The 27,259-nt window shown below is 53.2% G+C and overlaps 1 protein-coding gene across 1 annotated transcript in view; it reads right to left on the bottom strand.

Moving 5' to 3' along the window:
* Nucleotides 1-1,066: 1,066 nt before the first annotated feature.
* The window catches only part of LHX4 (LIM homeobox 4), a 44,783-nt gene continuing 18,590 nt past the window's right edge, over nt 1,067-27,259 (bottom strand). The window contains exons 3-6 of the mRNA XM_069544437.1: nt 11,527-11,729; nt 4,170-4,324; nt 3,611-3,782; nt 1,067-1,466 (exon numbers count right to left, since the gene is read on the bottom strand). Coding sequence (XP_069400538.1) covers nt 1,072-1,466; nt 3,611-3,782; nt 4,170-4,324; nt 11,527-11,729 — 925 coding nt within the window. The 3' untranslated portion in view covers nt 1,067-1,071. The remainder of the gene's footprint in view (nt 1,467-3,610; nt 3,783-4,169; nt 4,325-11,526; nt 11,730-27,259) is intronic.

The following is a 27,259-nucleotide window of genomic DNA, read 5'->3' as shown; positions in this document are numbered from 1 at the left end:
AAGGGCTGAGGATGGTTGGCTGCAGGTGGGCAGTGGACTTACAATCTCATCTAAACCAACTCCCTCCAAACAGGTCCAATATCATTTCACCCTACCGGATGAGAACTCTGGGAGACTAGCATCTGCCGATTTGGCTAAACCGACTGCATGTCTGGAATCCAAACGTCTGCAAATATTTTCACTGATTGTCGTTCTGTTCTCTCCATATTTTAGCTTTGATCATTTTGGAACCCAAAGCCTGTCTTGTGGAATAAATAATACAAGCAAATTAAAAAGGCACATTGTGCACCAGGGGGACTTGTCAGGCAGTCGCTGGGATGGTCCAGGGCCACTCGGCTCCAGCCTCAGAGTCACCTGCAATAAAAACCACTTCTTGCCATCAGCGATTCAGTGATTGGGATGGAATTTCATAAACACCAAAACTGACAAAATTGTCTCTGGCGTGTAGTTCTGGGTAGGGAAAGTGTCATATTTTTCACAGCAAAAAAAAAAAAAAGAGGAGGGAGCATGTTTTCAACATCAAACTGTGGTCATCAAAGTTTTCCACTGATCTTTAATAAGTGACTTTCTTTTTTAATTTTGAAAATTGGGGTTAAGTAAGGGTGGTCCAGAAATCACTTTTATCGATACTCAAGGGCCATGAGGCCTCCACCTTGGGAATCTCAGTTCTGGTGAGAGCAGTGGTTCGGGAGACATCTCACAAGACTCTCCAGTTGGAGCAGAGTTCCCGAAGGCTTAGGTGGCCTGACACAGTCACCCATCAACCAAGCACTGAGCAGCCAAAGCTTGTAAGCAGGACGGGGGCAGGGAGGAGCCGACCAGCCGGCACCCTAGCGCTCTGGGCTCTGTGCCCCTGTGCTGTGTTCTGAGAGGCGGCTGCTCTCCCACCGCTTCCCAGGAAAGCCAGCCCCAGTGGGGTCCTGCCGCGACCTCCCCGGGATCAGCAGAGGACTTCCATTGAAAATAATGGAAATTCACATTGGCGCACTTTCGATCCTTAAAAGGCAGGTGTCTTTCAATCCTTGAAGATATTCTCTCAAGCCAGAGGACAGGTAGGGTGGGGAGAAGTGTTTAAAAAGGAGGATGATCCATTTCATCGAGCCAAGAGGCCGGGCTAGTCGGAAAGTCGGGGTAGCCTACACTGCTTCCTGTGGAGATGTCAGAGGTGGGTCCCCCAGCCATGGCTCTCAGCGTCTGGCTTACTCCCTGCCCTGCATGCGCAATGATGCCCAAGTTACTGTCCACCGTGTAATCCAGCCCATTGAGCAAAGGAGCGTGGGATGGCAGGGACGAGATGGAGGATGGAGACTGGGGGATTCCATAGGGGCTCCCATCCCTCAAGTCCTGATAGGATTGTCCTGTCCCGTCCATGGAGAAGCTCCCATTCATTAACTGTCCGCCTGAAACGTCCCCCACGTTGCCATAAATCCTATTGGTGTGGCCAAGTTCTGAGAGAATCTGATCCTCTGTGGACAAAAGAACGGAGATTTATTGTCAGCCACCAGGACTCCAGTGCTCCCCTGATCTTCACAACCTAGGGATACACATGACCAGGAAAGAAGCCCGAGCATGAACCAGACACCAACCTGTCAGCCTGGCATCCAGACCCTGACCCACGTCAAGGGGAGAAACAGAACAAACACCTCCAGAGACCACACGCCCAGGTCCCAGGAGGCTGGACAAATGTTCCGTGAGCTTGTTGGTCTCAGGTGGGTCATGTATGAAGAGGGCTACACTAACGGCTATGGAGTATGAATGCCTGAGGTTTGCTGTATCACATGTCATCCGCAGCACAAATGGAAGAAACTCCGTGCTAACAGGATTTCATCTGAAAGCTTTCAAGCTGAGAAAAGTGCTTGATTCAGTTGTAGGGAAACAAGCAGGGCCGTAGGGTCAAGGGAGCTGAGGACTCATGACATGTATATACGAAAGCTTTCTGCTCTACCTGGGAAAGAGGTTCAGTATCAAAGGACTTGGCTTCTCTAAGTTCTTCACTGCGGACAAAGCATTGGATTGATTAAGGCAAATGGACCTTCTTGTTTCTTGATGAATTTCATTAACGGGATCTCGTGGTATCTTTGCCACCTGGAAGAATTCATCTCTCCAACAGAGGTGAACAATTTTAGTCTTAAGAAAAATAAGATTATATAGTTATGTGGAGAGACCAGTGATATGTCAACCTGGGGGCCCACCTGCACCCAACAGAAAGGAGCTACAAAATAAGACTTGATAATCCTGTGTGTTCCAGATGTTGATTTCAGCATCTTAGAGGAGATTGAATGGCTTTCCACCCCCATGTCCCCACCAAAGAGGCCTGGAAGGTGAGTCTGGAACATGCCCCAGGCCTCATGGGCAGACCTTTGGGCTGACTTACGGTCCTCTCAAGAAATCATGGTCCTCTCAGGCAGCTCTTGCCATCTGCTGCCCCACAGACTTCCTTTCTATTCCCACTGGGCCTGTGTGTCCATTCCTACCAAGGCCACCCCAGAGTGGAGTTCAACACTTATCCCTTCTGACAACCTGCCCTAGGCTGTCCCACATCCCATCCATGAAAATGAAAAGGTGGAGGAGAGTCATGCCCTTTAAAGGGGGCAGGAGATGAAGGCTCAGCTACACTGTAAAATGGCCATTAACTGGCATTTTGCCTACACCTGTCATCCCCAGTGACCAGGGCCCTCTGTGGGAACCACAAGCTTCCTAAGAATGGTTGTGTCTTCCAAGTGTAAAAATGTGCTGAGCTCTCTCCAAAGGCATCCACAGTCAGTTGTATTCACGGATTCCCACAAGACCACTGGGATATGGGCAAGGATACTGTTATACCCATTTAGAGATGGGTAAGGCTCAAGAAAAGTAAATCAATTGGACAGAGCCACAACTGGAAACCAGATTTCTGATTCCCCCAGCTCAGGCCTCTTCCCTTCTCCTGCCACAACAGAAGACCTTCCACATTTGAGGACTCAATACAAGAGAATGGCTATTTGCAAACAACTAAAGGATCCAAAACATGCATCCATTTGCAATTCTGCTGATGCACAAAATTTGAATGTAGCACATGCAGCAAAGCATATGTGCTGGGGACAAGACGGAGTGAGCGCTGGGGGAAGGGATTTCAGAATGAGGCCAGCCCCCACCTCACATGCACTCGCAGTACTGACTCCCCAGGGCCAAGGGCTGTGACGCACATCCTCCCACCACCAGCAGAGAAGAGGGCTCACTCTAGGGGGTCACGGGAGGAAGGCCACTAACCCCATTGAGGGGAGAAATGCTGGAGAGGGGCTTGGGGCACAGACTGAGACACAGGGGTCCTTTGCAGCTGTGTGGGCTGATGAGGGAGCCCCGGGTAGCGGGCAAGGAGGGGAGGCCTTCGGGCCTGCAGGCCTGGGAGCCCAGCTTCCATGGGTCAGCAGCAGAGCTCTGGTTTCCTCTGCCCTGTCCCCTCTGGAAGGCCACGGCCATTTCCCCCCACCCTTTACTCCAAGTCACAGGGTGGGGCCTGTGTTCAGGAGAGAGCTGGCAAAGCCTCCAGAAAGACCCCTCCTGCCTGTCAGGGGTCACTGTTTCCTAGGGGCCTCTCCTAGGGCCTCGGCCTCGCCCCTCCAGCCCTGCTCACCTCGGAAGCTCAGCTCACTGTCACTAACCCCACAGTCCTCCGCAGAGCTCTCCTTCTCCTGCTTGCTGCCTGCGCGGCTCCTCTTGACACTCTTGTAGAACTGCCCCCAGCGGTGCCGCCCCGCGTCCTTCTTCAGTCGCTTCTCCTTGGCCCTTCTGTTCTGAAACCAAACCTACCACAACAAGCAAAGGGACACACTTTGGGGGTGTCCGCCATGAGCCCAAAGCCCCAGGGGTCCCCGAGCCCAGAGACAGAGGCTGAAGCCCAGCAGATGGGTGAGGAGCGGGTTGTGCCCATCGCTTCCCCTGGCCTGGGCCTCAGACATCTCTGGTTCAGCAGATTTCCTGGGCCATGGCCCTGAGCCCAGCGCCCCGAGGGGATCAGGGACAGCACTGTGAGGCGCCATGGTTACCTGGAGCCGTCCTCCTGTGGACGCGCGGATGTGGGGACCCACAGGACACCCTCCGCCCCCACGCCAGACCCGGCACTAGGTGGTGCCTGGCCTGGGATCGCTGGTCAGCAAAGACGCCCCCACAGGTCGGGGTAGCTGGAGCCTCACCTGTACAACCCTCATGTCCAGGCCTGTCTCCGAGGACAGCTGCTCCCTCACGTGCCGGGCGGGCTTAGGGGAGTTCTTATAGGCGTTCTTCAGAGTCTCCAGCTGCTTCGCTGTGATGGTGGTCCGGGGCCGCTTAGCTCCAGCCTCTGAGTCATCTGCAACGAAAACCACTTCTTACTGCGTCCAGCCCATCTGAAGCAGCTGGGTCTCACCCCTCCTCCCTCCTTTCCTCATGTAATCTTGCCTGCTATGGGCAAGAGGGAGGAAGAATGGGGAATGTCAGGGGAGAGTATTCTTGATCCACATGGAGCCCACTCCTGCACTACAGGCCTTCCCAAGTCACTGAAAAGGTAGGACAATATGCTGTTCCCTCAGCTCCCTGCCTCTCCCCATTCCTTCCCAGCCCAGCCACACGGGGCTCTCATCAGACTGAAGGCGTACCATTCTACATGTTTCCCAATCATGGCACACTCCACTGGCCAACCTCATGAGTTACTGCCAAGGCTGCAGAGGGGAAGGAGACAGAAGGAAGTCTTTGCCCTGGGCTGCCCCAGATACCTGTCCCTCCTCCCATCAGAAGCCTCCATTCCCCCAGGTCCCACCCATGACCTCACTGCCTTTCCACAGCCCTGGGCTCATAGCAAAGGTGACGTGTCCATTTACTATTCACCTAAGCAATGTTCATAAATTATGGGTCAGAACCCAAAAGTGGGTTGTAAAGTCAATTTAGTTGATCAAAAACTAAAAGAGCAAACAAGATGGATAACATGAAATGAGATGAGATGGGATGGGATGGGATGGGATGGGATGGGATGGGATGGGATGGGATAGGATGGGGTGAGGTGGGATGGATGGATGGGATGGGATGGGGGGGTAGGGTGGGGTGGGATGGGATGGGGGGTAGGGTGGGGTGGGATGGGATGGGGGGGTAGGGTGGGGTGGGATGGGATGGGGGGGTAGGGTGGGGTGGGATGGGATGGGGGGGTAGGGTGGGGTGGGATGGGATGGGGGGGTAGGGTGGGGTGGGATGGGATGGGGTGGGGTGGGGGGGTGGCGTGGGGGTGGGGGGGGTGGGGTAGGGGGTGGGGTGGGGTGGGTGGGATGGGGTAGATAGGATGGGGTGGGGTGGGGTGGGGTGGGGCAGATGGGATGGGGTGGGGTGGGGTGGATGGGATGGGGTGAGGTGTGTGGGATGGGGTGGGATGGGATGGGATGAGATGGATGGGATGGGATGGGATAGGATGGGATGGGATGGGTGGGGTGGGCGGGAAGGGGTTGGGTGAGATGGGGTGGGATAGGATGGGGTAGGGTGGGGTAGGGTGGGATAGGATGGGGTGGGATGAGTGGGATGGGATGGGATGGGATGGGGTGGCCTGGGGTGGGATGGATGGGATGGGATGGGGTGGGATGGATGGGATGGGATGGGGTGGGGTGGATGGGCTGGGGCGGGATGGATGGGATGGGGTAGGGGAGGTGGGTGGGGTGGGGTGGTCTGGGGTGGGATGGATGGGATGGGATGGGGTGGGATGGGATGGGGTGGATGGGATGGGGTAGGGTAGGATGGGGTGGCCTGGAGTGGGATGGATGGGATGGGATGGGATGGGATGGGGTGGGGTGGGATGGGATGGGGTGGGTGGGATGTGGTAGGGTGGGTGGGATAGGGTTGGATGGGATCAGATGGGGTGGGGGTGGATGGGCTGGGGTGGGATGGATGGGATGGGGTAGGGGAGGTGGGTGGGGTGGGGTGGTCTGGGGTGGGATGGATGGGATGGGATGGGGTGGGATGGGATGGGGTAGGGTGGGGTGGGTGGGATGGGATGGGATGGGGTGGGGTGGGATGGGATGGGGTGGGGTGGGGTGGGGTGGATGGGATGGGGTGGATGGGATGGGGTTGGATGGGATGTGGTGGGGTGGGGGGATGGGGTGGGCTGGGGTGGGATGGATGGGATGGGGTGGGGTGGGGGTGATGGGGTGGGGGGGATGGGGAGGGCTGGGGTGGGATGGATGGGCTGGGGTGGGGTGATGGGATGGGGTGGGGTTGGGTGGATGGGGTGGGATGGATGGGATGGGGTAGGGGAGGTGGGTGGGGTGGGGTGGCCTGGGGTGGGGTGGATGGATGGGATGGGATGGGGTGGGCTAGGGTGGGATGGATGGGATGGGGTGGGCTGGGCTGGGCTGGGGGGGATGGGGTGGGATGGATGAGGCAGATGAGGGCAAGTGTTGCTTCATGAAACTTGATCAGTGTCAGGTGTATGAATATGTGTGCTGAGTTAAAACAAGTTTCTTACTGTGGCTTATATTCAAACACATTTTTTTGAAAAACACTTGTATAAAGAGTGTTCAGGACAACAAGCTGACTAATCAACTGTCTTCAACGGATTTTGAGTCTCAGGTGCCTGTAAGTCAAAGGCTCTTCTCAGCCAGAGTCCAACACAGAAGCAGCACTGAGCGTAAATGGTTTGCTCCTCTCCCAGCACTCAGGCTCATCCATTCTCTGCCCAGCACCCCTGTCCAGAGTCAGGAAGCGGAATGGCAGCTGCCTCCAGCCCCCTGAGTTCTCTGTGCCCCTTCACACTGGTGTCCTTTGAAGAGGGTCTGCTCCATGTCTATCTTCTTCCCTTCCATCCAAGGAAGTTCTCTCTTAAAACAACAATAATAGCTGATGTTTATCAAGAGCTTGATGTGCCTATGATCCTCATGACCATTCTAAACGGCTTTTCTCGGGGTCAGAAGACCTGGGTTCTCCATTCTCACTGAGTCAGTGACGTGGGCAAGTCCCCTCACCTTCAGAAGCCTGGGTGTGGGCAGCCCGGCTCACACGACAAGCCATGGTGCACACAGTGGGTGGGGGACAGGCCCCCAGTCCTCCCTTCTCCTCGGGCTGTTTTCTTCCCCAGCAGAGCCACCGTCATCCTCAAAGCCCCGCCACCCAAGTCCCTCCCTAGGGTCCTGAACCCAATGAGGAAGGATTCCAGAGCCACCAAGGCAGACACTGAGAAAACCTTCAAAACTCGTTGTTAGGAATCACTTCCTTCTTCCCATATTTATAGAGATAATAACATGACAGCACAATGTAAATACAAAATAGTGCCTTTCAAAAATATTCATATACTCTTCAGAGTTCCTGCCAATGGCGAGGAAGTGGTGCAGTGGATAGGAATCTGCCCGCCAATGCAGGGGACACGGGTTCAAGCCCGGGCCTGGGAAGACTCTGCGTGATGAGGAGTTACTAAGCCCATGGGCCACAACTACTGAGCCTGCACTCCAGAGCCTGCGAGCCGAAACTCCTGAAGCCCGTGTGCCAAGAGCCCACGCCCCATAGCAAGAGAAGTCACCACAATGAGAAACCCGTGCACTGCAATGAAGAGCAGCCTCTGCTCAACGCAGCTAGAGAAAGCCCGTGTAAAGCAACGAAGACCCAGTGCAGCCAAAAATAAAGATTTTTTTAAAACCTTAAAAAAAAAATCCATGTACTCTTTACACACAAAATTTGAAATAATGGAAACACTCCAAATTTTTAATTCATCAAGAATTACTTAATTTCAAAATAGGCTGCCTTAGTGAATTAGAAATTGTTCTCAGCATGGCCACTGGGCAGTGCCATTGGGACAAACCCCCGCTGTTCTGGGTTGGTGGCTCCTTGGTTCTGTACTGCTAGCCGCATGCACAGAACTTTCTTCTTGCGATTACAGGGACTATTATGCTGTTATTTTAACATTCACTGTTATTATAATTTAAAATCTTTTTTATATCCTATAACAATGTCATCCAAGTATTCATTAAGTAGCAGTGGCAGTGCTCATGCTGAAAAATGTACCCAAAAATCAATAACTTTGGTGCGGAAGTTAAATGTGATAAAACGCTATGAGGAAGGCCAAGCAAGACCATGATACCCTAGGCTGTTAATTTAGGAGAGAGCATCTGGGAGGGACTGAGATAGTGCTGAGAAAATAAAAAGTAGCATTAAGGCAAAGATACATTTCACTGATTATGGATTTATGTGCTCCCAGAATACATCCCACCCCAATTTTTCACATTAACTCCTATGGGAAAATTAGCCTTAAAATATGTTAGTTTTGAATTATGCAGGGTCTCCTAGCACTTGTCCTTGGCATAAAAGGCAACCTCATTATATTGAAAATGCAAATATTCAAGGAAATGTAACAAATGAACAAAATTATTCACACCAAGGTACAAATAGCTGATACTCAGTCCTTTGTGTAGCACAATGGAGGGTACCTAAGTCGGAAAGAAGGTTTAGATTAGCAAGAAGGGATGAAAACATAAAAAGAGAAAGCCCAATGTCCCACAGCAGACCAAGGTCCCTGCTGCACTCAGAATCACCCAGATTCCGTGGGATGGAGTGTTCTCAGCCTTGCAGACAGCCAGAGGCCAGAATAACACAGAAACACTGTATAACGCCCAGTTGTGGCAAGCCTACAGCACACTTACTGTTTGTGCTTCTCTTCCACACTGGTCTCTCCCTCATGTGACAGCCCATTCCACAAGCTGTAGCCTCTTTGAACCCCAGGACACAGCCCTGTGTGGCAGATGCCCTGACTCCCCTTGCAGCGCTGAGATGCCAAGGCTCAACCAGGTAGACAATCGCCAGGGGACCCCCAAGTTAGTAGGTGACCCAGCAGAGATGCCCCCCAGCCTCTGAGGCCAGGTCCAGTGTCTTTCCACTGTCCTTCAGAGGTTCTGCGTGGCACAAACAATCCTAGATACAAGTGTGAGCTCCACTGGGTCATTCTTGCCTCCCCAGCTGGTCTCTCCTTTCTCTTGACCCATCCACAGCAGCAGCGGAGGCCAGGCTGGGACTTCTCAGGGTCTAAATGAGGCCTCTGATGGCGAGAAGCAGCCACCGGGCCTGGGGGGAGGCCTGCATCCTTAATGTCTCTGGTGAAGGGCATCAGAGTTCCGAAGACAGCTTGGGCTCTCTGAGTCCCTCTGCGTTGATGGTTTATCCCTGACAAGACGCCCTAATCTTCTGTGACACTGTAATTGACTCCAAAGCAACAGCACCAAGTGAGTTTTAAGGAGCCAGAGCAGATTAATACATTAAAGCAAGGAGTCTGGGAGCAGGCTTGCAGAGGCCCAGGAGAGAGGAGAAGAGATGGAAGGGCTGTCCATGCAGAAGGCCAGAGCTAGGGGAGGCGGGCAGAGTAGGGGGCAGGTGATGGAAGAGAGAGGTGCCGTCCCTCCCACCTCTGCCAGAGCCAAGCTGAGCTCCAGCGGCCTCACTGAAAGGGCCTCCCCATCACCACCCTTGAACTGTATTTATTAAGCAAAAAACTAATTTCTCCATGTTTTGATCATAACTATATAATATATAGGGGGGAACTCAGGAAAGACCTGGAAAGATATACACGAAATTGTTATTGCTTTTTTTTTTTTTCCCCAAGCCCAGAGCTGTCAACAAGAGCATTCTGCAGAACACCCTGAGTTCATAAAAATTCTAGTCAAGGGCAAATGACCTTGATGTTTCATGAGTTCGTGCATCTGAAATGCCCAAGGTGAGTTTGGCCAAATGCCAAAATCTGAGCCCGGCTGGAGGGTACAGCTGTGAGTGAGGAGCCTGAGGTGAGGTGGTAGGAGGTGGGAAATCAGACATGGTCTTTCTGAGGGGAGCCAGGGAATGGGGGTTCAAGAGCTCCCCAAGCCCTGAAAAGTCCCAGGAAAGACCCAGGGCTGCCCAAGAACACGACCTTAGGCGGCAGGAGCAGCTGCTGCCCAGGCCACCCCTGTAAAGGCAGGTTTTCTCGGGTGGCTGCTCAGTGCTGGGGTCTGACATCAGCCACAGTCCATGCCGTCAGCTTCTGTGCAGACCACGGACGTGGCCCGGAGGCGGCCGGGGAGGGTGGCTGGGTGCGCGGGAGCAGATGGTCGAGATGGATGAGTCTCCATGAGTGAGGAGAGCATCTGCTGAGCATCTGCTCCCACATGAGGGCCTTTGGGAGACACAAGACTCATCACCAAGTCCCTGCCCTCAAGGAGCCTGCAGTCTGAGAGGAGAGACAGCACATTTAACAGAAACACAAGCTGACCTGTTCCAAGAGGGACTTAGGCCAATGCGAGGGCTCTTGCTGACCAAAGCCTTTGAGGTGTGGAGGTGCTGAGGTAAATGTGCACCCCGATATACAAAGCTAAGGACAGGGCAGTCCAGGGATCTGTCTCTTGCTTCAACAGTGCTTGGAAGGAACAGACCCAGGGACGCCCCTCGCTCCAGCCTCCGACCACCCTCCAACCTTTTTACCAGTCACGACCTTTGGAATCCTCCACTCAACTGTCCGCTATCACCAGGACCAGCCAACACCGTTTTTTGAGCTTAGCTCTATTACCCATCAACCGTGAGCTCCCAGATGCGTCAGAATTACTCCATCAAGGGGAGGCCGCCACCAACCGGCTGGTCAACATGCATCTGGAGGCCTGCTAGACCTACCTCTCTCTGGGCTTCTATCTGAACCACAACAATATGGCTCTGGAGGGTGTGGGCCACTTTTCCTGCAAGTTGGATGAGGAGGAGCACAAGGGTGTGAAGTGAGTCTTGAACATGCAAAACCAGCGCAGCGGCCGCGCCCTCTTCCTGGACATGCAGGAGCCACCTCGAGATGAGTGGGGTAAGACCCAGGATGTTGTGGAAGCCGCCCTTCTCATGGAGAAGAACCCAAACCAGACCCTTTCAGATCTGCATGGCCTGGGTTCTCCCCTTGCAGACCCCTGCATCTGTGACTTCTTGGAGAACCACTTCCTAGGGGAGGAGGTGAAACTCATCTAGAAGATGGATGGCCACCTGACCCACCTCCGCAGGCTGGCTGGTCCCTGGGTGGGGGTGGGACAATATCTCTTCAAAAGGCTCACCCTCAAGCACAGCTAGGAGTCTCTGGAGCCTCTCTAATGCCAGGGTTTCTGCCTGAAGTCCCTCTCTGCAACCACGGGGCAGCTTGTTAACACCTTGGAGCCCTCTCTCAAGCCTTGGACCAAATGGAAACAATAAAGTTTTTTATAGCAAAAAACAAACAAACAAAAACTAAGGAGCATGGAACTTTCCTGGAGGTCCAGTGGCTAAGTCCCAATACAGGGAGTCTGAGTGATGATGAGCACAAGGTCCCAGCTACTCCTGAGCCAAAGTACTGCCTTGTCCCAAGACAAGCAGCTGCTCAGCAACCATAACCTGACTGATGCTTCAGTGGGGAAGCCAAAGGCAAGGACTGGGGGTGGGGGATGGGTGAGAGAGCTCTCTCCCTTCAGGCATCTGGGAAGGTTCTAGAAGAGGCAGGATGCCTGCGGGGCTCCGAGGGGTGGGCAGCCTGGACTCGCAGGACAGAGGTTGACCATGCAGGGCCCAGCTAATTACCGTTCTGCTTGGCTGTCTCATAGTCCTCCTTGCACACCAGCCGCCCGTCCTCCATGAGGTAGAACTCGTCCCCCGTGGCCAGCTGCCGGTTACAGATGATGCATGCGAAGCAGTGCAGATGGTAGACGAAGTCCTGTGCCTTGCGGACCACCTGGGTCGGGGGGATGCCCTGCTGGCAGGCTGTGCATTTTGTGCCGAAGCGCCTATCAGGGAACGAGAGTGGATTAGAGCACAGGGGTGGGGAGAGGGGTCTGGCTTCCCCCCACTTTTCATCAGCCCCTCGCCCACCCCACTGTTCTGGGGTGTCCATGGGGCTCCACCTCTGGGCCATCCAGTTGTCCAGTTAACAGGTCATCAATTCACCCAGAGCCATAGGATCTTCCAAGTCCCACTGAGCAGACACTTTCACCCTCTGTTTCCTGGTCTCTTCAGCCTTATGGTGAAGCCTAGAGGACCAGTCCCACAGGGCAAATGCAAGTGCCCATGTGCATAAAGCATCAGGCAGAATACCTCTTCACGTGCTTCCCACAGGTGGAGCCGCATGGCCAGGACACCCCACATGTCAGGATCCACACAGGGGCTCCAGAGAAACTGCACTTGAGCAGCAGAGCAGAGCTCTTGAGATGGTTCCTCTCTTCTTCCTCTCCCCGCCACCCTGCACACATCAAACCATCCTTACCAGCCTCCTCCCCCTTCCCAAGCACAGCTCCAGAGATGTGAGCCCAGGAATCTGCATTTCTACCCCTGACACCATTCCGGGCAGGGAGTCTGCAGACCCGAGTGTAAAGGATGCTGCCTCAGACCTCTCTCCATCTGCACCTGTCTGGAGTAGCACTGAGATAAGAGGAAGGTGCCCACCACCGGCCTGGCCCAAGGCTGGGAAGGGAAAAGAAGTAGACCCATTGAAAATATAGTCCAGTTGGGTCATTTAAGCCCCGTTCCCCATTCTGACCACACACATAGAGCCACGTCAGTGGTCCCAGAGGTCAGAGGGAAACTGGGGGCCAGTGTAGAGGTGGCGATGAAGGGGCGGGGGCGGTGGTGAGCCACTGCAGGTAAGCCTTCCCTGCTTCAGGAGGGAAGCAGGAGGGGCTGGGGAGGAAGGGGCAGAGTTTAAAACAGCAATCAACCTAATTATTCATGACATTTCACACAGCAGAACTTTATCTTCTTCAGGATGAAAGACTTCGCCTAATGGATCTGGGGAAGGTTTGATTTTAATGGTCCTTTTAACTAATGCTTATAGGCAGCCTGATTTCCCCTGAAAGGACAGTACATATTTCATCCACATTAATACCAAATAAATTAATTATGGTCATGGCTATCATGATGAATCCCAGATTAATGCAGAATGATGGGTCTCTTGTGCAGTAATGATACCTGCTGGGGGGCTGCAGGAGCCCAGAGCAGGCATGGCCAGCTGCGGCTTCAGCCCCCTCCCAGGGACACGGTCACAGAGAAGTGGGGGTCCAGATGGATAACCTCCAAAGAGCCAGGAGTGTAGCCCCAAGGACTGCTCCACTGAGGCAAGATATAAGGAGGGTGGCAGGGTGTGAGGGGCTGAGGCGTTTGGGTTGAAAGAACCCCAGACTTCTGAACTCCTGGAATGCCTCTGGGTTTTGTGAGGAGGGTGGCGTGCATGGAGCAGGCCTCTTGCGAGCAGAGGTTCTCAGACTGGAGCTCAGGACAGGCTCCGTCAGCCACCTCTGAGTTGTTCAAAACTGTGCATCAGGAGTTAGGGTCTGGACTTTCATCCGATTTTTCAAAAGATTTCAAAGCTTTCATCAGATTTCAAGTCCAGGACCCAGAAAAGCAGAGATCACATTTGTTGAATAAGTCAGTGAATAAAGAACCATGCTTTCAGAGGTTGTGCATGGAGACGGCTAAATCTGAGAATGGAGAACAATGTCTACTGTCAGTTCTAGGTGGTTCTGTGGCTCAGTACCTACCAGAGCACAGGTGAGAACAGGCTTCTCCCGCAACTGCTGTTTAATCACGTCACTGTATTAGAGAGGAAGGCAGGCAGGCACCCAGCTTGTGTGTGTGTGTGTGTGTGTGTGTGTGTGTGTGTTTCAGGGACAAAGGAAAGAAAAGCCTGCATATATGTTACTAGAGTGTGTTCTCAAATTGCCTATAGTTTTTCTATCCAGTCCAAGGCAATGCACAAAGCAGGTGTTTGAAATGAAACAATGCCTTCATCCTGCTCACTGCAAGCCCTCTCAAATAAACCACCAAAACCCGAGTGTTCAAATCCTTTGCTGCAAAGGATGGAGCAGAACCAGCTCCAGAGAACAACTAGAGTTTTCCAAAAAGCAAGTCTTGTGGCCGAATCGAGGGTGGAGAGACCTGAGGAGGAGGAAGGCAGAGCAGAGACCTCAAAACAAAGCAGAGACTCCAAAACACAGTGGAGACCCTGCCACCCCCCTGCCCACAGGGAGGGCCATATCCTCTCCCCACTAAAAAGCAGGCAGTGGTTTTCTGTAACCAGAAGCCCAGTTGACACCAGAGCCCCAGAGACATGAAAGATAACAGGGGTATAAATTTAATCTACATACCGACAGTGATTCATGCATGAGGGTGGCAAGTGCACAAGAAAAATGAAAAATAAATGGACTTTCCCACCAGCGTTTTTTAGCAGTTGAAGCAATTTTCCTGATTGTGGGATTTATACCGATGGTAAGTGGAAGTTGCTTCTCGTTACCTTTCTCCCCTGGAGCACAGCCAATGGGACCCTTTGTTGAGGGGACTGTGTGCACCCCCGGGGCCCACAGGGTTCCTCCAGTGTGGCTGAGGCCCGAGGGGCGCCCAACCCCTACTCCTGGTCAGAGCCAGCGAGCCCAGAACACGGTGCCGTCATCCTGTGGGTTGCGGATGCGATGACGACACTGTGGTGAGTTTCCAGATCCTAGACTAGCCAGGGCTGCAGGTGCAACAGCCACGGCCTTGAAAGGCTGTGCGGCTTGTTCTGCGGCAGGCAGTAATGAGAGGGCCGTGGCTAAAACTCCCTGGATGGAAGTAAGGCACAACTGTGAATTTGCCCTGAAGGATGACAGCGATGGGGGCAGAGCAGCACACTGGCCGAGGAAGAGGCCTCCGAGGAACCTGCCAGTCAGCACCTGCTTCATCCTATCACTGAGCCCCTACTGTGTGCAGACGGCACTGGCCTCACTCATCAGAAGGACAACCCCTCTGGTGAGTGCTGCCCTGCCAGACCTCCGTGGATAGCCGGTCTCCCCAGGGAAAGCAGTTGGAGCTGATCCAAATGACAAAGAAAATGCAAGGAAGAATTCTAACAGCTCACATGGCTTTTCCTCCACAGAGCAACATCACCGGCGATTCTCATATCCCTGCCCAGAGAGAACCTCTGAAGGAGTGGACGAATGCATGCTGGGAGGAGTGAGTGTGCCAACTGCATCTTCAAGCATGGGTCGGCGCAAGCAGGGGAAAATTACCATGTGACATAACCGACTCTTGGTGACCCGGTGGACTGTAGTCCACAGGCTCCTCTGCCCATGGAATTCTCCAGGCAAGAATACTAGAGCGGGTGCCCATTCCCTTCTCCAGGGGATCTTCCTGACTCAGGAATCAAACCTGGGTCTCTTGCATTGCAGGAAGATTCTTCATCGTCTGAGCTACCAAGGAAGCCCATAATAGCTGCAGCTCCTGGCAAAAGCTTTTCAAAGAAGGGACTTGAACGCCCTGTAAAATGAGGCCTAAAGTTTATTAAAACATCAACTTTCCACCCCACATTGCTCTCATCATCACACTCAGTCCACAAATGTCTCCCAGCCTGAAAGGTAGGGACTCTGATACCTTCTGACAAATGAGAAACTGCGGCTCAGATTGGTGAGGTGCTGGCCCCAGCTCACACAGGCAGGATTTGAACTTGGTGCTTCTGACGGCATGGCTGGCACACAGTGGGCGTCAGAGACACAAATGCCACCGAGAAGCCAGTCATGGTGCACCCACTCTGAACTGGAACTGGGGCTCAAGGCCCTGTCCCCTCTGAGCCACTGGGGTCTCCGACCCTGCAATGTGGGGACCGCCCCAGGAGCCCTCCCCCAACAGTGTCACCCCAACACACCGACTGATCCTGTCGACATTCCCCTGCCCCTACAGGTCAGGCGTGAAGGGCCTGGGTTGGTGTCTGTGGAAATGCACTAGGTGTCACGGCTGACATTTAAGGGCTGCCCTGACCCCAGTGAGGGGACGAAACCTGTGTCCTTGGTCTCACCCTTCCCTCCATGCTCAAGCCCGAGTTCCCTCGGCCCATTTATCTGTCCACTCCCACCCTTCTCAACAGGCCTTGCTGGCCCACTCTCCAGCGCAGGGTCTCCAGATACTGCAAAAGGGATGACAGGCAGACCTGGCAGGCACCACATCTTCTAGAAACAGGTGCATGTAAACCCTATACACCTATACCACAGGTGTTCCAGCACATTCCTCATTTTATGTTCTCACCTACGATCAGACCAGGTACCATATTCAGGTCACCAATACGATTAAAAAGCAGCTCCCAGTTACCAAGCACCTGCTGTGTGCCCCTGTGTCCATAACCTCACTTAAACCCACCACCACTCTCAGGGGACCCCGCTACCTCCCTGGGGTGTCATCGCCACCCCCAGCCCACCCCCTCCCTCCTGGGTAGATTTTGCTCCTGCCTCACCCTCACGCTCACCATCCCTGTTGCCAGAATTCTCAGTGATATCGAAGTCCCCACAGCAAGTCCCTCCTGACCCTGTCCACTGAAATCTTTGACCTCTTCTCCTGAAGCCTCTTCACCTGGGCTTCCCAGGTGGCTCAGTAGTAAAGAATCCACCTGCCAATGCAGGAGAGGCAGAAGATTTGGGTTCTATACCCAGGGTCAGGAAGATACCCTGGAGGAGGAAACGGCAACTCATTCCAGTATTCTTGCCTGGGAAATCCCATGGACAGAGGAGCCTGGCGGGCTGCAGTCCACGGGGCCACAAAGAGTCAGACTTGGCTGAGTGACAGAGCAGGCACCCCTGAAGGTCACATCCTCAGACACTCCCTCTCATGGTGCACCCCAGACAATGCCATCAGGAGCTAGAGCGCCTCCAGGAATGACTTCCAAGCGCCACAGTGTCTTGCCCTTCCACTCGGTGCCCACAGCAGCCTGACTCCCACAACCCTGCCACCCGGCCCATTCTCACTGCCCCTCACCCTCCTCACGGCTTCACTTCCCCCCAACCCAGCAAGGACTCCGTGGTCCATCCTAGGAACCCCTCTCCTGCCCATACCCTCAACTTCCCACCCTGCTCTCAACCCCGACCTCCACCATGCAGCACAGATGTCAGAACAGGGCTGAGGGAAACATACCTCCTCACTGACTGGATGACCTTTAAATTCAGGGTCCAGACCTCAGGAGGGCCTGGGAAAGCACAGTGTCCCCTCTGGTCTGTTAACCTTCCCACCCTCCCATCCCTTCTCTCTCCCAATCCCCTCATCCTTGGTCTTAGCTGGTGGCCCAGCTCCCTGTTTCCGGGACAAAAGAGGAGCTCTCAGCAAAGGCCTGCTAGGCACTCCCCCTCTTCTGTCCACCCCCGGCATGCCCAGTCTCTCGCTCCCTACAGCTGACCCATCTGTGCTCCCGGTCAAGGCTGTCGGCCCATCTGGGCACAGAGTCTACCCCTTCCTAGGAAGATCATTCAGCAAGCAACTAGGCCCCTTGCCACCCACATCATCAATGTCCCCTCTCTATCACAGCTACCCAGCAGCATACAGCATGCTGTTACTTCTGCTACTTCAAGACAAAAACCTCTCGACCCTACGCCTCCCTGCACCTCTACTCCCCTCGGAGCAAAATCCCTCAAAAAGGGGTTTATGCACAGGCTCTAATGCCCCTGTTCTCATTCTGCCTTGAGCCCACTCTGGCTGCCATGTGCTGACTCGACTGGGCCACAAAGCTCCCAGATATTTGGTCAGACGTCTTCCTGTGTGTGTCTGGAAGTCGTTTTGGACAGATTAACATTTCAAACAGTCGACCGAGTAAAGCAGATTGCCTTCCTCGCTGTGATGGGCCTCTTCTCGTCAGGTGAAGGCCCAAGGGACCACAAAGGCCTGTCCTCCCAGGAGTGAGCTCCTCCCACTTGACCGTGGGAGCTGGGACGTCGGTCTTTTCCTGCCTTTAGACTTGAACTGAAGTGCTGGCTCTTCCTGGGTCTCAGGCCTACCGATTTGTATATACCATCAACTCTCCTGGGTCCTCCAGCCCACTGACTGCAGGTCTTAGGGCTTCTCAGACTCTGAAATCCTGTGAGCCCATCCTTAAATTAAATCTCTTTACACACACACACACGCACACACACACAAACAGCCTGTTGGTTGCATTTCTGTGGAAAACCCTGACTAATACCGTGCTCCAGTCAGGTGGTCGACCATGAATCAACCCCAGCTTCACTTAACCGGGGGGCCCCACACTGCTGAATCCGTTGGTCAGGCCTCATTGTCCCTCACCTTGCGCCACATCGGCTCTCCCTCCTCCTCAGAACACGTCACTCAGTGGGCCTCGGGACCTGGCTTTCCGGGTTCTGCTCCTTTCTGTGGCAGCCCCTGTTCCACCTCCCTCCACCTCTTCTTATCTATCCCACACCTCTGGGGATTCAACTTCACCTCCAGCTGGGACCTCCTCCCAACTCCAGATGGTACATCCCACGGCCACCCCCTCAGCATCTCAATTCCTAATCTTTCCGCAGCATCTGCTCCTTCCCCATCTCAGAGAAGGGCGATTTCTCTCTTCCAGTTGCTCAGGCCCACAGCCTTGGACATCCTCGTGTGATCTGTCAGCAAATCTCATTGGCTCCACCCCAAATTACATCGGGCGCCACTCCCCCATTTGTAGGGGAAGAAATAAGTTCAGGGAGGGTAAGAAACATGCCAGAGACATCACAGCAATAGACGGCGGAGCTGGAATTTGAACCCAATCCTCTTCCTTTCTCTGGGAAGCAGAGTTGGGAGCTGTCCAACCCAGGCCCACGGCAGCCCCCATGTGTGGGAGCCGCCACAGAGCAGTGCACCATCCCAAGAAAACAAAATATCACACAACTTAATTTTATGCTTTAATTGCGTGGCGGTGATTTACTGCCGGCCGTATATTTTTTCCCCAGTTGACACTTTCCTCCATGTATTTCTTTTATCTATCACCACGCTTGACAGGTAAGTCGCTGGTATTTACTGTTTCTGTATGTACCAATATTTCCAACATATATCACCACCACAGCCATGTCATGGCACGCGGAGTCCTGCCCTAGAACAGTCAGCCTTCTCCAGATGGAGAAGGTGCCATATTTGGAGAAGTCCTGACACCGGAGGACATTAGAGCCTTAGAGAATGGGGACACAGCTATGCCATACACATATTCACACACAAACCTCCCAGGCCCAGCAGAACTCCGCTCAGGCTCCACTTTTATTTGCAGTTTCTAATATAACATTTTTCGTTTCAACGAGCATTCAGTATTACTTTGAGATGAATGCAACTGGAAGAGCTTTAGAATCAGTCACCTAGTCCAACCTCCTCGTTTAACACAGAAGAAAATGGCCCGGAGAGGGTCAGAGATTTGCTCAAGATCACATAGCCCAGTGAGTGGCAGGAAAAAAAATCTACAGCCCAACTCTCCCTTCCCCCAATCACATGTCCCTGCTTTTCCTGCTGGGGGGAGATTTGCTTCCCAAGAGGCAATGGGACATGTAGGAACGGACCCTCTTCTCCCAGAGTCCAGTCCATCTTGCTTAAATTTTTGTGAACATGCATGAAGCATTAGTATTTACCAGGGGAGTTTCTAGTGAGCTATTTCACCTGAACTCACAAGAGCCCTTATCATAGGCATTATTAGTCCCTTTCCACAGGTGGGACAGGCTGCCAACTAGCCCAACAACATTGTCCCTCCTTTCCACCCCCTTCCTTCGGGCACTTAATCAGCCCTCCTGATCCCAGGCTAATTCTTCTCTGCCAAGGTGTTAGCTGAGCTGTTACCAAATTACCCTGTGTAGAAGTGCCAACTGGGATGTTTGCTTAAAAGCAGAAAAGCCATTCCTGATTCCTGACTCTGGCCCCAGATTGCACACTTTTAATAAGCCCCTCATGAATGACCCTGGTGCAGCTGTGGCATGGACTGTGCTTTGAGAAACCCTATGTAATGGGTGCTCGAGGCCCTCTTGCAGCAGGCGCAGTCTGCCTGTTGATTCTTGAGCCCTTCAAGGCCTGAGAACTCATTCTCAAGGAGGTGCAGCAGGCACTGGGATGGGAGAGGCATAGGGCCCCCTCCCAAGCCACTCTCACTCCATCTTGCAGCCAGCAGCAAGGACCCACGATGCCCATCACGGGGTCTAAGGCTGGTCCGCGGCTCCTCCTCAGGTGGGGCTTCCAGGGGCACTGACAGACCCCAGGAGCCACAGCCACAAGCCAGAGACTGGCTCTCACTGGATGCTCACGTGATCTTGGCCAGAGAATCAGCAAGCAATGTGATGGAGCCAGGCGATGAACCCCTGAGTGCTGGGTTTAGGAGATTCAGGAGCCAGGGTAGTAAGGTGACCAAAGATGGGCCTGCAGCAGGAAGGCATGAGGAGAACAAGATGAGTAGGATAGCTGATTGGAAAGCTTCCAGTGGTACAGAGGCATGTGACAGGGCCGGAGAGAAGACAGAGGCAGTGGGAAGGGAAAGAGAGGGCCTCTTGGAGGTGGGACCCTGTGTCTCGGTACCTGAATGAAGGGGGGCGAGAGGTAAAGGAGGGAGGGCTGGAGTCCCAGTGATTAGGAGAATGGGGCTTGCTGATGCCGGCTGGTGTGTGGTAAGGTGCCCCCATCTCCCACTCCCATGTCACTCCAATCCCTCTTTGTCTGGGGACAATGTTTCCATAGCCCAGATGCTGTCTGACTCTCAGGCTGATCTGCAACTATTTGGTTCCAAATAGATTCCCCAGGACACAAACGTCTCTGGTATGCAGGTACCACAGATATCAGGAGGCCTTCACTGTGGCAAGCCTGGGCTTCTGGAGGGTGGGCGGGCGCAGCCAAACAGGAGGGCTCCAGGGCGGGCAGACAGATAATCTGTGGACTCATCACTGCCTGATATACGGCCTCAGGTCCCAGGGGGAGCTGCTCAGCTAAGTAATTGCTTCTGCCTTGATTACAGGCCTTTGCAAATGACAGTGGGCCTGGTCCCACAAGTGTGTTTGAATCTTACAAATGTCCACACGCACAGCTACTATCTGAACCATCTGATCGTTACCTTAAAAGGTTTAATTTGCTTAGTGAGGGGATTAGACTATAAACTATTCAGAAATTATGGAAAGTCACAGGTCAAAGAGACCCTCCCCTTGTGAGTTCTTTAAGAACATTTTTCGAGAATGGTGTGTGTGTGTGTGTGATAGTAGGTGTAATAGTTATCAAAAATAACAGGTGGCTCGGCAAGAACCTGGCCCCAGACTGGACCCACAACCAACCGCAGAACTGAAGTGTCCTCTTTCTGTGGCAGCAAGGTACCAGCCAGCTAGAGGCACTCCTGCAAGCATGGGCTGGCCCCTCCTGCCAGAGCTAGGAACTCCACTTTGGGAAGTGAAGGCTGAGGGCTGCAGTCACCACCACAGAGCTCTGGATCACACAGGGAGGGATGGCATCCTGTGGAGAAAACCCATGGCGTCTCCACACACCACCCCCACGCCAAGAGGCAGATAGCTGTTCCAGCCATCTGACCCACCATTGCACTGGACAGGCCCCACCTCCCTCCCTGGGACCCCTGTCTGGCTCAAGGCTTTTTGTAGCCTCTGCCCCCAGGACCCTCCTTTTCTCTTTTTCTCTCCTCCCTACATAGATATGCTGTCATCATCTTAATAAGAATAGCCAGGGACTTCCCTGCTGGCCCAGTGGTTAAGACCCCGCCTTCCAACGCAGAAGGTATGGGTTGAATCCCTGGTCGGGGAGCTAAGATCCAAAATGCTTCATGGCCAAAAAACCAGAACATAAACAACAGAGTCAATATTATAATAAATCCAATAAAGACTTTAAAAATGATCCACAACAAAAAATAAAAATAAATAAAAGGGTAGTTACCAATAATGATGGATACTAAGTACCTCATTTCACTCCGTCCCCAGGGTAACTTAGAAGAGTAGATATTTTTATTTTCATCTCTTTTTTCAAGATGAGAGTGAGGCTCCAAGAGGTCTAATGCCCCAAATTCACACTGAGCCTGGATTCAAACCCAATGTTGCTCCCTCTCCAAATGTCCAACTCAGAGCGCGGGCCTTACTCCATGTCCCCCAGGTTGCCCGATGTCCCATGGGCATCTTCCCAGCTGAGGGATGGAGGCCCTGGTTACAAGAGTGATTGGCCCAAGGTCACTAATGAAGACCTCACAGGAGCCAGCGAAACCACCCTGCGGCCGGGCCAAACGCAGAGCTTGCCGGAGCTGAGACAGGCTGTTCTGAACGGCGGGAATAAATCAGCAGCTCCCGGGCTCCCAAGGACGCCTCTTACCTGCCCTTGGCTGACAGCCCGTTACTGCCTAGAGATTGACTGGCTGGGGGAGGGGTGCAGTGCCCCACTGACAGCGGTCCAGCAGCCCTCCATCTCTCTGGGTCCCCGCAGTGCCAGGCAGGGGAGGGCCTCATGCACAGGAAGATACCCCCAAAGTAGCATGAAGTGTTAGACAGGAGCCCCCTGGGGTGGCAGTCACCCCCAAACGTCTCCAACTCTTCCCCACAGCCCCCTCTGGTAGGCAGGTGTGAGCACAGAGACCTGGCAGCCAGGATACAGCTTGAAGCTTCCCCACAAGACTGGAATGTTCTCAAGGGCTGTGGCTTACCTTAAAAATGTATGTGGATCTTGCCCTTCAATTCTCTAGCTCTCTGTTTTCATGTTATAATAATCACTGGTTTGCTTCTCAAGTTTTTGTGTAAATCAGCATCTCTATGCCATGGTTTATGCCCAGCACACTGCCGCAACCCAGACTACCCTGACCTCCACGTGAGGAGTTCTAGGCTTTTAAAATCATCTCAGTGGGAGCAGGGGGGCAGGAGAAGCCAGCACAGCCCAGCCCTGTGGGAGAACTCTGACAGCTAATCCTCCGGGGCCAGAAACCCAACACCCAGAGATTCTAGCACCTAGCAAGAAGAACCCAGCAGTGCTGGACACAGTTTACACACCACCTTCTTCCCATCTCACAGCAACTCGGTGGGTTAGAACATCACCTCTTAACAGATAAGGGGATGAGGTTTTCAGGAAGGCCTGGTCACTTGTTTGCTGATGAACAGCTGGTTAAACACAGAACAGTAATTCAATCAAGCTCCCCTTGGGTTCACCAAACCAGTCTGCTCATAAAATGACTCCCTTTTGCGAAACGCTCCCATGTACCCAATCTTGGGGCACTGGAGCTGAGAGACATTAAGGAACTTGCTTAAGAACCTCCAGCACTTGAACCGGTTCCTGGAGCAGAAAACCTGTTTTCATCATGCTTCGAAGTAAGGGAGCTGCCAGGACCCAGACAGTGAAGAGCAGGGGCCCCAGAAGCCCAGGTCCTAGACCCCTGCTATCCCCAGGCTCCAGCCCTTTTGCAAGGAGCCAGGGACCCTCCACACCTGGATGCAAAGTCCAGACAGGACCTGCTCAGCAAACACAACCCAAGGAGTTGTTGGCTTCCTAGCTTGCGATTTTGTAATCGTCTCAGAAGCACAGTGCATTAGTCGACTCACCGCCTCTCCTCTCTGGCCTTGGAATTTTATTTCCTTTGGAGAAGGGAAGCCAAGGACTCAAGAGGCAAAACAAAAAACAGCAGCAAAAATCAGCCAATGTTACTGAGCAAGACAGTGTTTAACAGCGCCTGCCCCCACCCCGCCCGTCCCGCCCAAAGCACAACAACCACAGAGTACAACCTTCCAACAGTACTTCTTTCTCTGTCTGTGCACACGCCAACATCGCCCTCTGCTGCCAGGCACCAGTACTGCCTTGTTTCACAGGCTCGAGGCTAGGGGAAGCCACTCTCCATCTTTCACCTCCATCCTCCCCCCACTTCTGGGGTAATCACCCCTCCAGCTCCTCACAATACTGTCTTGATTCACAAAACTTCACACAGAATAAAAGATGCCCCTGGAGTTGTGCAAAGCAGTGGCCCTTCCCCTTGTTATAAAACAAAGAGATTTAAAGTATTGATCTTGGAACTTAGAAACACAGTGCTGATCAGTAAGGTCAATGAATCCTGCCCTCTGTCTCTGAGTCAGGCTTTGGGGCAGATATCGTAAGAGAGTAGTACTTTTTATTTTTCCTTTTTCTCTTTTACTTCAAGGTGCATAGAGAAGATGCCTCTGACCAGGCATCTTTCAAGTGCCACAGCCACAAGCATTCTGAGGTCTGCTGGGCAGATTCAAGCGCACGGCACCTGCTGGGCTCTCTTGAGGCCGTCAGAGGTGACTCCTGCAGCCTGGTGTGAGACGTGGGAGGAGGGAACTGGGGTGCCCAGGACCGCCCTCCCCTCCTGCCCCATCTCCTGTTCCCCCTGCTCCCAGTGTCCCTCTGCATGTATGTCAGCTGAAAGCAGGTGCCTGGTGACCTTTAATGAACTGCAATGAGGAGCAGACCCCCAGTTCTGCAGCCAGATCACTGTCTGAGCCCCAAGTGGGCAGCAGGCAGCCGCTCTGACTGCAGACAATGCTCCCTCGCTGTCCTCACCAAGGACTGTGTCTTGCTAGACCAAACTGTGCTGCACTTGGGCCTTCCTGTACCAAACAGCCATGATCCCAAATGCTGGGTGAGTCCTTACTGCGTGTAAATCCAAGGGTCCTCCCTGGGGCTTTGTGTCTGATCATCCCTCTGTGGGCAGTGGGGGGAATCACTTCCACTCTCCATTTTTCTCCACACAGCATCCCCAGCACAGAATTAACGACCTGTGGATTCAGCACTGAATGTGTGGCCAGCTCCCCTTAACAAGGGGCTCCAGCCCTGACAGTGGGCTATCTTACAAAGCAGAATGATCTCAGGAGAGGAGAGTAACTACGGCTAAATAAGGGAGGCCGCCTGGGCCTCTGTGACTTGCAGGATGCCAAAGCTAGGTACAGAAGAAACTGGTCCCCACAGCACACTGTAAATTCGCCGTGTAATCTACTCTTTGTTGCATCAAGCCCAGCAACAGCCTATGTGTATGGGGAGACAGAAAAATGAATGGCTAATAAGCCTTTCCTCAGGCCAACAGGTGCATGAGGAACCAGCCAAGCAAGGCAGCCTGTGCTGAGTCATCGGCAGAGACAAGGCGTAAGATGGCCAGGCCTCCACCAGGCTCCCTCCACTGAGGAGCTGGACTCACCACCATGGAAAGATGGGGAGACCTTGAGAGGATGGACCTCATCCCTGGACCAGGGTGTGGAGACGAGGAAACACTGAGCATGCCTGGGAAAGGAGGCATCCTGCTGGGGGGCATCAGGTACCCAAGGAAAGCCATGAGCTAGGACTGGACAGGAGGTTGGGCACCGGGCAGAAGGCTCTGGTGGCACAGTGTTTCTGCAATATTCTGTAGGCAGAGGGGGGCCTGCCAAAGGAGCTGGGGATGGTGGGTCAGGACCTGAGCTATGACGGAGGACACTGGTCTGATAGGGAGGTGTTGTGGGCAGCAGCCAGGGGGAGATGACCAGAGACCCTACTTATCAGTCTCCAAGGTCATGCAGGCAGGGACTGGGGCAACAGCCTGGGTGAGTAATTGTCATTGTTATTTCTGGTCTCGGGCTTATGGCTCGTAGGCTTGTGCTAATCCCTCTGTACCCCGCTGCCTGGCCCCTCCTGGCTCTAAATCGATCCTCTTGCTTTATCACTACTTCTCCCAAAGCCAAAGCTACATGCCAGCTGCTGCCACCTCCCATTCCCAAACCTGGAGCTGGCCAATCAAGGTCCAAACATCAGATAGGGCCCCAGGGCAGTGCCAGGGCTCAAAAGGGCTTCTCTGATTACAGAGCTCTAGGTCTTTGGTCCTGACAGGCCTGCACCCAGCCAGAGTTCTGACCAAGGGACCCCTCAGCACCTCCCCTGTCCCCAGATGGGCAAGAAGGCAACGTGGCCTCTCGCTCACCCTGGAGTTCACTGAGGATTTTCCGAAGGTCCAGGGACAAACGGTAGGATGAGGCACAGGCCCTGGAAGCATGGAGAGCGCACCAAAGCCCCAAGGCCAGGCCCGCCCACCTACTTCCTCCTGCCCTTTTCCCCACCCCCAACACAGAGGATGACAACTGCCCTATCGGGGCCCAAAGAGCGGCCATGGTACTTGACCAGGGCATCTGTGAGCAAAGAGGGTTGAGGCAAATTCTTGTTGTGGAGAAAGGATGTGAGTGGAGGGGATGGAACTGCTTACATGCCAGAGTACAGGCAACAAGGTGAGCATCAGGGGTGGGCAAAGTAAGAGGAAGATGGGGAGAAAGTGGGGGTGCAGTCCACAGAAAAGAACCAGAGCCCCACCCCTCAACTGGGAGCCATAAGGACTTTCTGGGTGTGCCTGTGCTAGCCACTGCCCCACCCTCAGGGAGCCTGAGCATAGATGTGTGTACCACACACACAGACACACACACACACACACACACACACACACACAGACACAGAGACACACACAGACACACACACACACAGACACACACACAGACACAGACACACACACAGATACACACAGACACATACACATAGACACATACACACACAGAGACACACAGACACAGACACACAGACACACAGATACACACACAGACACACACACAGAGACACACAGACACACACACACACACAGATACACACACACAGACACACACACAAAGAGAGCAGAGCTTATTTGACCGAAGTGTGATAGTGACGAGTCCTGCCTTCTGAGCACAAGCCGTGGAGGCAGCCCCCGTGGTTATCAACATCATCTTTAAAGTGCTTTTCAACTCCTATTGGACTGACAAAATTGGAGAATCCTCAGAAATTCAAATCACTTACTCCCTGCAGTTAAACCTTGGGAAGGATTTGGGAGAAATCGAGTTCCATATCCAGGAATGGTGCTTCTCCCCATTTCTTCTGTCTCCAGAATACACATCCCCCTGAAGGAGGCGCACCATCTCTCCCGGGCTTGCTCATTTTTGCCCAGTGTTTCCTGGTGTTGGTGAGCCACCTCGCAGCCCCACCACACTCCACACACCCCAAGGGCCACCTGTCACTGACAGACACCCCTCACCTGTCCTACCAGTTGGTCCATTTCATTCCAGGCACCAGCCTAAAGGCCTAGGTAATAAATTCTGGAAGAGAAGTGCCAGACCAAATGCCGTGGAAAATAAATTTTAGGAGATCCCCTCACTCTGACCTAAAGTTCCAACAGGATTTTTCTTTCTGATGAACCAAGGTCAGTCTTAAGAGCTAGTTCTCATGTATCAGGCACTGTCCTAAGGAACTTACACATGTTGACTCATTCAAAACTAACAACAACCCTATTATCATCAGCCCCATTTTACAGATGAGCAAACTGAGCACGGAGAAGTTAAATAACTTGCTCAAGAGCACATAGCTAATAAGGAAGTTCAAACCCTGGCAGGGTCTGAGCTCTAAACCATCACACAAAACTGTCTCTTCCTCATATTTCCAATGAAGTCAATGACACGGTATGAGCCTGGCTCAACCCTTACCAGGAGCAGCTCTTCTCTGAGACCCTTGAAGCAGCCATGGAGATGCCTCTAGATCTAAATTTCAAAGGACCACTCTGAAAGTCACA

This window comes from Ovis canadensis, chromosome 12 (assembly GCF_042477335.2).
Source record: "Ovis canadensis isolate MfBH-ARS-UI-01 breed Bighorn chromosome 12, ARS-UI_OviCan_v2, whole genome shotgun sequence".
NCBI lineage: Eukaryota > Metazoa > Chordata > Mammalia > Artiodactyla > Bovidae > Ovis > Ovis canadensis.
This window is presented reverse-complemented; position numbering and strand designations above follow the sequence as displayed.